This window comes from Argentina silus (genome assembly GCF_951799395.1).
Source record: "Argentina silus genome assembly, chromosome: 22".
Taxonomy (NCBI): Eukaryota; Metazoa; Chordata; class Actinopteri; order Argentiniformes; family Argentinidae; genus Argentina; species Argentina silus.
In genome coordinates, this window is record NC_139676.1 from 7,050,363 (window position 1) to 7,061,502 (window position 11,140).

At 43.1% G+C, this 11,140-nt stretch overlaps 1 protein-coding gene across 1 annotated transcript; it reads left to right on the top strand.

The window, feature by feature from the left end:
* Positions 1-1,568: 1,568 nt before the first annotated feature.
* On the top strand, positions 1,569-11,049 carry tmc7 (transmembrane channel like 7). The gene is made up of 16 exons (XM_083693394.1): positions 1,569-1,721; positions 2,336-2,600; positions 3,056-3,204; positions 3,954-4,109; positions 4,602-4,687; positions 4,984-5,129; positions 5,555-5,702; positions 6,083-6,259; positions 6,413-6,558; positions 7,584-7,698; positions 7,871-7,968; positions 8,314-8,497; positions 8,668-8,798; positions 8,934-9,086; positions 9,504-9,582; positions 10,001-11,049. The coding sequence occupies exons 1-16, from the start codon at positions 1,706-1,708 to the stop codon at positions 10,202-10,204; spliced, it is 2,253 nt and encodes a 750-aa protein (XP_083549520.1). The 5' UTR covers positions 1,569-1,705; the 3' UTR covers positions 10,205-11,049.
* The last annotated feature ends 91 nt before the right edge of the window (positions 11,050-11,140 follow it).

Consider the following 11,140-nt stretch of genomic DNA (forward strand, 5'->3'; position numbering starts at 1 on the left):
TCAATAGGGATGGACAACTAAGCCATGCTATCTAATCCATCGCATGTAGATAAGACTCAATATCACAAGACTGTCCTGTACCTGAAAAGCCCCGGCAGCTAACGTGCCACTGGGAAACTTGTTTTTGAGTAATTCAACTCCCTAAGGATTGTGTGTATTTCATTATTTATTAACACAGTGGGTATGGTTTCTTCTGCAGCATTGTTCTGGGCTTTTCAGGGGGCAGTGAAGTGGAAATAACACCTAGATACTACACTGAGAATCTGGAAGAAAAACTATTTGACTAACAAATAAGCAGACAAAACAGTCAAAACAGCGAAAAGCCATGTCAAAGTCCCTTATATGATATCTTATATCATGACAATGGTGTTTTTCCAAATACTGTAACAGTCAAGTCAAGATTGTACATAGATTAATCATAAATACAACAACCCTACCTGGTGATTTAGGTATACCTGAGTGAAATAATGTCCAAGAAGCTGCGGTATTCCAAATTTCAGCTGCAACCCAATAATAACGCCGCAACCTGTGGTAGGTGGGCTACTGTCTAGAACGCGGCACTGAGAAAAGCTGTACCCGGAACTTAGCGCTTAAATCATAAAGGTAAAGTCCATTACTTTGAATACTGTATGCAAATACAAGGAGGAATACTACTGTTAATACACTGCACATATCTGTACATACGGTACATACCTGTTTATACTGTTCATACGGCATTCCATATTTATTCTGATATTTACTCTAATGTTACTGTTAATACATATATACTGCTAGACTGCATTGCCTATACAGCTCTATGCTGCTTACACTGTTCATACTGCATCCTATTTATTCTTATAATGCTACTACTAATTCAGATACTGCTTACACTGCACTACTTATACTATACTGCACTACTATACTGCTCATATACTGCACTACCTGTATATACTGTTCACACTGCAATTTTCTGCTTTTTTGCACTTCTGGTTAGACGCTAACTGCATTTCGTTGTCTCTGTACTTGTACTCTGCACAATGACAATAAAATTGAATCTAAAAAAAATAAAATCCCGTAAGCCCTGTACGCTGCTGGCTTAATTACCAGCAATTCCTAATGACTCAGATGAGCTGATACTTAATTAGCAACAGAGTGTGAGACTGAATGCATGAATGCATGTGCACTGTACCGTTGTGTGCAGGAGGGAGCCATGATCAACTTTAGACTTTGACCCTGAATATTTATTTGACATAAATGTTGTAATTTGAATAAGAGCATAACTAATTATAATTATAAAACATTGTTCATTATATTTTTACTGCAGAATAAATACGATTGATGGACGTGTGGCTTTTGAGGACAGGGAGCGGTTTTGATTGCATAGAAATACATTCTAACAAACAAGAAAAGTTTTGATTGTTGTCAAGAAAATATTTTTGGTCGGGTCTGATGTCAATACTGTATTCAAATTTAATCAAACTAATAAATGGGCAGCATTGTCTTAATAAACAATGTCTATCAATGACTGTGTGTAATGGAAAAATCATATGATCAATGGGAAAAATAGACCGCTGCCGTCTGGATCTGGTATTTCTATATCTATGAGCCCACAGAGTCGGGATTCCGGAAGGGAAGCGTTTTGTTGTCCTACTGGAGCCGACCAGCTGGAAAAAAAGTTGGCCCTAAAACGTTCTTTCAATTTAAACATATATGTGGAAAACATAAAATGGAGGCCGACTCAGGTAACTAAATAAAATCAATTTGTTACAAACTTGACATTGTAAATACTGTGACAAGGTTCGCTAAAAACTTTCCTGGTTATGCTAGCTAACGTTGCTAACCCGCTAGCTAGCTTATGCATACTGTACTGCTTTGACATTGTTAATTGAATCACCAGTAGCTTTTTACACATCTGATGCAGGCTTGAATTCTTGTAGCTATTTGCCAGTTTAACTTTATATTTTGTAAAGCTTGAGGTCAATGGGTGAGCAAATAGTTACTGCTGTGTGTGTGTGTGTGTGTGTGTGTGTGTGTGTGTGTGTGTGTGTGTGTGTGTGTGTGTGTGTGTGTGTGTGTGTGTGTGTGTGATGGAATGGAAACATTTTGGTCTTGTTGTATGGGAATGTGTTATTTGCCAATGTTCTCCAGATGACGCATTCACACAGACATCATGCTACCACACTACATAAGCAAAACTGTCTAGTATCAAAAATATCCATGGAGATTAAGTCACTTTTTAACCCAACAAATGAAGTTTGATCCCCTGTCCTATCATTTGTTCTTGTTCTTGTTATCTATTTATTCTAATTTAGTCCCATGCCTATATTCTTCCCACATATTGTTTTCTCACTGACAGTGTTCTACACGGACCGCAGTGGACCACTCAGCAACCCCCTGCTGGACCAGCTGCCCAGCTACCAGTCTCTGCTGTACCGCAGAAAGCCCTCCACGTCGGGCAGCACCAAGCGCAGGGGCAGCTCCCGGACTAGGATAGGGTCTTCCTCCAGCGGCAAATGGGCGGTAACGACAGTGTCCAGACACGAGGAGAAACTGAGGAGTCAGACGTTACAGAGACCTGTCCGAGAACTGCCCAAATGCATGAGGGAGAAACGCCGCGACAAGTGAGACTTGTAATATAATGTGTCGTTACACCATGTCATCATATTGATATTCAGTGCCCTGCGTAAGTAATGGACAGTGAAGCATTTTTTTTTTTCTTCTTTTGGCTCTATACTCCAAATGTTTGGATTTGAAATCAAACAATTACTTTGAAGTGAAAGTAGAGATTCTCAGCTTTTATTGAAGGGGTTTTCTGTACATGTTGCTATCACCGTGAAGACATTAAAACACTTTTTAAGACATAGTCCCCCTATTTTAGGCCACCGAAAGTGATGGGACAAAAGACTGCCAGAAAGAAATGCTTCACTGTCCCATTACAGTGCACTGTATGTTATACCGGTTTGAGAATTCTAACACCGGCCCAAGCCTACTTGAGACAAATGTACCTGTGTGAAAGATTGATTGTTTTTTTTATTGATTGATTGATTGATTGATTGATTGTCTGATTGATCACCAGGGACCAGCGTCTGGAGCAGGCGAGGGAGTTGAACAGCTGGGGACAGTGGAGGCAGAGCACCCGGAGGGACCTCCGCAGGCTGAAGGAGGACGCCCAGGAGTGGCTGAGCTCACTGGAGCTCTGGAGAGGGGACATCCATGTCATAGAGGGTGAGGAGGAGGAAAGAAACTAACGCCACAGCTACAACACACACACACACACACCACACATACACACACACACTACACACCATCATAAACAATCACTGCTACATAAGTTGGAAAATCCCACCAGTCTCCCAATTCACTTAGGTGGAATTGGGAAAGAAGTGTAAAATGGTATCTGCTGAATACGAGGGAGATATAAGGACTTACTGGCTTATCCTACTTACTTGTCTTACTTACTGTACGAAGCCTTGAGGTATTTTCAGTGCCTTGAGTGTGACGTGAAACTCATCTGTGTAACATATGTCTGCACCCCCACAGGGATGTTTGGCACAGCGATCCTGTCCTGCTACTATTAAAGTGGTTGTGCTTTCACACTGACCTCGGTCTCTCTCTCTTTCTGTTTTCTGTCTCTGTCTTTATCGCTCTCTCTTTCTTTTTCTCTCCTTCTGTCCCTCTCTCTCTCCCTCTTCCTCTCCTTCTCTCTCTCTCCTTCTCTCTCTCTCTCCCTCTCTCTCTCTCTCTCTCCCTCTTCCTCTCCTTCTCTCTCTCTCCTTCTCTCTCTCTCTCCCTCTCTCTCTCTCTCTCTCCCTCTTCCTCTCCTTCTCTCTCTCTCCTTCTCTCTCTCTCTCCCTCTCTCTCTCTCTCCCTCTCCCTCTCTCTCTCCCTCTTCCTCTCCTTCTCCCTCTCTCCCTCTCTCTCTCTCCTTCTCTCTCCCTCTCCCTCTCCCTCTCTCTCTCTCTCTCTCTACACAGGGATGTTTGGCACAGGGATCCTGTCCTATTTCTTCTTCCTCCGCTTCCTGGTCCTACTCAACTTCATCATGTTCCTGCTGATGTTTGGCTTCGTCATGCTGCCCATCATCATCGCCCCGCACGTCTCTGGGAACACCACCTACAACCAAGCGGATGGTAATCTTCATCATCATCATCATCGTTATCAGAGAGAATAGATGTCAATACAGCAGCTATAAATAGAAGGCACATATTTGCAGAATTGATCGGGAACATCTGCTGCGTCGTTCATTTTCACGCAAAGGATGGATGTTCTAGTCCTAATCTCTGTTCTAGTCCTAATCTTTGTTCTAGTCCTAATCTTTGTTCTAGTCCTAATCTCTGTTCTAGTCCTAATCTCTGTTCTAGTCCTAATCTCTGTTCTAGTCCTAATCTTTGTTCTAGTCCTAATCTCTGTTATAGTCCTAATCTCGTGTGCGCCGTTGCAGTCGAAGCGTTGTGTCTCCAATGAATAGCAGTTTACTCCGTCATCCGGTCCTGTCAGACGAGTTCATAACTGAACGGTGTTATGTTCTCTGTGGGGTTTGTGAATCCTTCTCTCACAACATGACCGTTCCATGTGTCTGGTTCGGCTCCCGCCATCGTGACGTGTGTTGATGTGCTCCCCAGGCAGCGTGTGTAGCATCTACCCCAGCAGCTCTCGTCGAGGCCTGGTGGTCTTCCACCAACACATCACAGACCTGCTCTCAGGGGGGGTATGTGGTGTATTAACCTGTTGATAAAGAAAACAAGCTGTTTTTCATACATGACCTTGGAACATAGAGGACTATGGTTGTGTTCCAATGTACACACACACACACACACACACACACTAGTGTACCGCTTAGAAAGAAGCAATTTATTGACCATGTATGCTAAATGTCTGTTCTACACTGTCATGGCTATTAGAACGCAGCCAATGTGACGTTGAATCATTGTTTCTCTCAGAGTTTGTGTCCAATATGACTTTATAATGTGGACTCTTCATGTGTGGCCTGGCCTTCTTTCACAGGGCTTCCTGGAGCAGACGTACCTCTTCTATGGGTTCTATCAGGTGGACTTCATTTACTTCCCCAAATTCACCTACAACCTGCCCCTGGCCTACCTCCTGGTCACCATAACCTACCTCTTCCTCAGTCTCATCTGGATCGTGAAGAGGTACAGCTCCCGCAAACATAATCACAATCTTATCAAACACTTGAGGTACAATAGGTGTCTGTGTGTCTTTCTCTGCTCCACCGCCATGACTGCAAATATATAATATCCAACTCAACTCAACCCTTCCCTTCCCTGGGATCACACACAAAACACATTCTAAGAAACTAGATTGAGTTTCCTTCTAAGCTAGTTAGAACCTGTGTGTGTGTGTGTGTGTGTGTGTGTGTGTGTTTGTGTGTGTTTGTGTGTGTTTGTGTGTGTTTGTGTGTGTGTGTGTGTGTGTGTGTGTGTGTGTGTGTGTGTGTGTGTGTGTGTGTGCGGTTATTAGCAGTAATTCAGGTATTTTGAAGGACTGGATTCTTCGACGTCTACATTTGAGTTAAAGGAGTAGGCTAATATGTGAGTTTTGTTGACATTTCTCAAAGGTCTGCGACTGGTTTCAAGCGGAACCTGGTGCAGGACGAGGATCGCTTCCAGAGCTTCTGCAACAAGATCTTTGCCGGCTGGGACTTCTGCATCACCAATGAGAACGCTTCCAGGCTGAAGAGGAGCAGCCTCCTCTATGAACTCAAGGTGTGTGCGTCTGTGTCTGTGTCTGTGTCTGTGTCTGTGTCTGTGTCTGTGTGCGTGCGAGTGATCTAAGGCCAAATTTGACCTTCGATCAGGTAAGGGAAACTTCTTCACACTTCTCAGAGCTACAACTCTCCTGACTGTTTGGTCTTTAGCTTGCGGCATAGTGCGTGTGTGTGTGTGTGTGTGTGTGTGTGCGTGCCATAGCCCCCTCATTTCTTCCTCACCATTCCGTTTGTCTTGTTCAATGGGCCGAGTTTACTCTTCTGTATGTAACACCGTCTGATTCTAAGCTCCCAGTGGGCCTGGTTACGTACACAAGTGTCCCCTGCTCTAGCAAAGATCCTATATTGATTTATTCAACTGCTTTCTCGGCTCCCCAGACCGACCTGGAGGAGGAGAGGATCAAGCAGAAGATAGCCGACCGCACGCGGAAGGAGAAGTGCAGGATCTACGTGATCCGCCTGATCCTCAACCTGTTTGTGGTGGCTGTGCTGGCCGGCTGCTTCTACGGCATCTACAGAGCCACCATCTTCTCTCAGATCGCACAGATGACCAAGGTAGCTGCTTAGCTCACGCCATGTTTAAAAATAAATAAATGGTTTATATCTTTTCTTTAGCCCAAAACATGTACACATGTACATTGTTGCGTTATAGTGATTTGTAGGTTCCTGTATCCATGAAGAAAAGGCCCTTTGTTCTGCGTCCGCCAGGTGAATTTTATCCTGGACCTGATTAACGAGTACCTCCCCTCCATCGTCATCACCCTGGCCAACTTCATCACCCCCATCATGTTCTCCCTCATCATCAACTACGAGGACTACTCCCCTGCTTTCGAGATCCGCTTCACCCTCATGAGGTATGAATATAAAATATATTTGTATGTTCGGTAAACATTAGCCAGCTTTCCACAGCGGGGCTTACACGGTGCGTGATAGTGTTTTTTACAGTGCGTGCCAACGGCCAATTGCTTTTCCACATTCACTCCCTGGCTTCAGCGGTCCTTACTCCAGGCCTATTCGGTGCTTAAAACTTGGGCTTTTAGAAGGGGAAAAAATGAACACCCTTCAACCGCCAAATGCAGGTAGATTTTGCCATTAGCGGGTAGCCAACAAAGGATCACGAATACTATGCTTCAATTTAAAAAACGAGACTGGATCGATCTGCAATTCTGGTCACCCTTGATTCAACATTTGTGACAACACTCCTGCTGCTCCTGCCTCCTCCAGCTGACTGTAGCTGCTGTGCATCTCACTAACGCTTCTCCTGACTTTCAAACAAACCCCTGAGTCTATCAGCTTTCTTAGTTACAACAACATCTCTGGTTACAACCTCAAATAAAGTATAACAGTAAAATTTAACTACACACGACTGCAGGGGAAAATATTTAGAGGTATTTTGACAGGCGCTAAACTTAAAGCCTAATACAGGAGGTTTGTTCTGTGCAGGGAGTAAGTAAGTCTTTGCCTTAATATTGATTTAAAAAATAAATAAATCTGCTGGTAAAAAATCTTGAGTGGCTGGTGAATTTTCTCATCCACCAGACCAAAAAGTAAATTTTATACCCCGGCTTTTAGCTTCCTCTACCCCCCTGGTCCTGATGATGGCCAAACGGGGTGAGGAGCACGGTTCTGTACGGGTCCAAAACATTATCAATGATATGTATAACTATAACATTACCTGAAAATGGATCAACACTTTGGACTTTGACATTATTAGTAATTAGGTTGATCGTGAATTCCTTTGGATTTAAGGCGTATACTCTTGAATGGTGATCTGATGATAGGCAATTTCAAAGCCTTGTTGGATTCAATGAAAACAACATGATTTTCTCTCTCTCTTTCCCTCTCTCTCTCTCTCACTCCCCCCCCTCCCCCTCCACAGGTGTGTGTTTATGAGATTGGCCAGTATAGGAGTGCTGCTCTTCTCCCTGTGGTCTCAGATCACCAGGTGTAAGGAGGGCCCCTGTATCTGTGGGTACAACCATGTGCTCTATTCGGTGAGTGGCTCAAACACAGGGTGATGAGACGGGATTACCCTTTTTTTGTTGTTAATGATTATTAAAAAAAATAAAATCATACCTACACTTGACTTTTGATTTTGAAGCTTTCCACCTCTGATGTACAAATGTTGGACTGCGTTTCTAACACCGTGCCTGCGTCTGTCCACAGTGCTGGGAGACCCGTGTGGGACAGGAGATGTACAAACTCATGGTCTTTGACTTCATCATCATCGCTGCCGTCACAATCTTTGTGGAGTTTCCCAGGAAGTAAGTCAGTCATATGTAGCATGTCACCTCATAAGGTATTCAAACACAACAAAAGTGTTTTACAACTCACTGTATGTTATTCGCTATTCACACTTACAAAGAGTATAAGCATGCAGTAGACATACAGTAGATAATTAGTAAACATACAGTAGATAATTAGTAGACATACAGTAGATAATTAGTAAGTGAATATGTTTTGCTGTAATACTGTTTTTATCCTCTTGTGTTTTTCTCTTTTTTATTTGATCGGTTTGTATTCATTTTTACTGCAAAGCGCATTGTATTGCATCCATCTGTGTATGAAATGTGCTATATAAATAGTTTGATTTGATTTTGATATTATAGGCTCATAGTCAACCACTGTGACTGCGGCCTGGCTAAGTGGTGGGGTCAGCAGGAGTTTGCCATCCCTCAGAATGTTCTGGAGATTGTCTACGGCCAGACCATCTGCTGGATCGGCACCTTCTACTGCCCCCTGCTGCCCGCCATCTGCACCATCAAGTACTTCATCATCTTCTACATCAAGAAGGTAAACGACCAAAACAAATCTGACCTTAGATCAGAGTCTGGGCGGGCAAAACTTTGTTACACTTGTCCGAGCTGCACCTCTCCTGAGTGTTTGGTCTTTAGCCGCGTGCGTGTGTGAGTGCGTGAAAGAAAGAAAGAAAACACTCACCAACCACTGTATTGACTCCCCAGGTGTCCCTGGTGAACAACTGCCGCCCAGCGACCCGCCCCTTCAGGGCCTCCAGCTCCAACTTCTTCTTCCTGGCCGTGCTGCTGATTGGCCTAGCCCTGGCCTGTGTTCCTGTGACTGTTAGCATAGCACAGTGAGTAAATGACCACACATCACCATAGCCTCTCTGTTATTGTTAGCATAGCAAACCCAGGTTGTTCCCTGCATAAACAAAGCTTAAATAAAATAAAAAATAAATAAACAAACCCTCTCAATCTGTCATTACCAGGATCAGCTGTTCCCAGGCCTGTGGTCCCTTTGTCAACTTCACCACGTCGTGGGAGGCGGTCCCCAGGGCCGTGTCCCAGCTGGAGAAAGGAAGCGAGTTCCTCTTTGCCCTCTCCTCCGAGGCCTTCGCCGTCTCCTTCTTTGTCATCACGTGGTACGTATGCGCTGAGAGAAATGTTAGCGCATCTTGTATCACCCGTCATAATCTGGAGATGTGGTTCTTCCTCAACGTGTTTATTGTCATACGCTGTATTGTGTTATCTTATCCAGTTCTGGGGTCAGTTTCCCGAAAGCTTCGTAGCTAAAGTAGTACTTTTATCTCTTTTTGAAAATCCAGACCCACCCCTCTCTTAGACCAGCAAAGGTCTTAATTTAACAAGTTTCGTTAGTTCAAGAACAGAAGATTGATCTAGAAACATTGATTTTACAATAGTTAGGGTTATGATTAGCTTTGCAGCTAAAAACCTTTGCGGCTAGGTTGTGAGGAGAATTGAAGTACTACTTAAGCTACGAAGCTTCGGGAAACTGACCCTTGTTTTGTTAAAACCATGTCGTCTCTCTCCCCTCTCAGCCTGGCCATGTTTTACGTCATTGCGTTAGCTGGGGCTCACAAGAGAGTCATTAACCAGCTGAGGGAGCAGCTCGCCATGGTGAGCATCCAATACAAAACTGTGAAGAAGACATTCACACACACTATCATCCCCAATACTTCTTTATTGATCTGTAGTAATAATAATCAATGCTTCAGCACTTAGTAAGTGCATTGTCAGTGTTGATATGGTAATATTCATAGAATTCTTATGTTCATATAATATGAATCAGTGGAAGTAGAAATCGGAGGATAGGCTCATTATAATGCATGAAATGGAATGAGGAAGGCTATCAAACACGTGTGATGAACCATTTCTCATTCCATTCCATACATTACAATGAGCCCATCCTTTCGATTTAGGCCTCCACTGATATGAATACATTTTCACATTATGCACAAAACATCATCATATGCCAGTACATAAAGTGAATGTAGGCACTGACTTCAACCTCTGTGTCTCAACCTCTGTTTCCCAGGAAGGGCGAGACAAGCGCTTCCTGATCCAGAAGCTGTGTCAGGCGCAGCGAATGTCTGCTGTGAGGTCCCCTGACTCCCAGTCTCAGTCCCACTCTCGCCCAGACAGAGCGATTTCCAGCCACCGAGACAGCTCCTTCAACAACTGCAACAGCTCTGGCTTTGTCCTGGACCAGCCATCTCCAGACTCTGGAACACAAGTGTAAAAAAACATTACAACTTAATGTCTAAACACTCTAGCTGGAAAACACTACCATTTGAGTGACACCAATTAACCCCAAGGGGTTTCGGTACTATGTTTGGTTTTGGAAAGCTTTGCCAATCAAGGCTTTTTGGTGTTGACCTAAAGCACATTGATATCAAATATATATCTTGGGACCAATAGTTTAAACTCTCAGCTGGCAAAAAACAATCTCTCCGTTACGGCCTTCTGTGGTGTATATGTTGAGTCTTCGATCTACTGTGTGTTGTTTCCGATCTACTGGAAGTCCTAATACTGCTATTTTATAATGTGATGGGAACTCTGATGACTTAACTTTTCCTTCCAAGAAGGACTTTTATTAGGAGAACTACTATAAAGCTTTGAATTGCATTGAGTAAAAGAAATACTCCAAAGCTGACATCTTTTTTTTTTTTACTGTGCCCGCCCATGAACACTAAACATTCCGCACTTTAAACGTAATGCAATCTTGATCTTATTCTGGTCGTTTGTTTCACAGGTTTTCTCTTTTATAACTTCCTGTAAGTATTAATCTAATCAAGATGACAATATATAAATGAGCATTTGCGAACTCTGTATTTGGGAATTCTATCTTCCTCTTTCCCAAGCGGAACTAAAACATAGTTCTCTTTACTGCCACCTCTTCCACAAATGTAGAATGGGTTCGCTTGTCATCTCAAGTATTATACCAATGCATGCAATGTGTGTGGGTGTACTGTTACATTTTCAATTCAACTAACAGAATATGCCATTCGGTACTAAAAATATATTTTGTTGTTCTTATTTGAGTTGTGTTCATGCAAAATAAATAATGGAAATGTTTAAAAGAAAGTGTCCTCATAATCTTACTTTATTGTACTTCTTTGTCCTAACACTGCTACCCTTTAAAGGCATATCAATATTATCAGAATGGGATGATGCT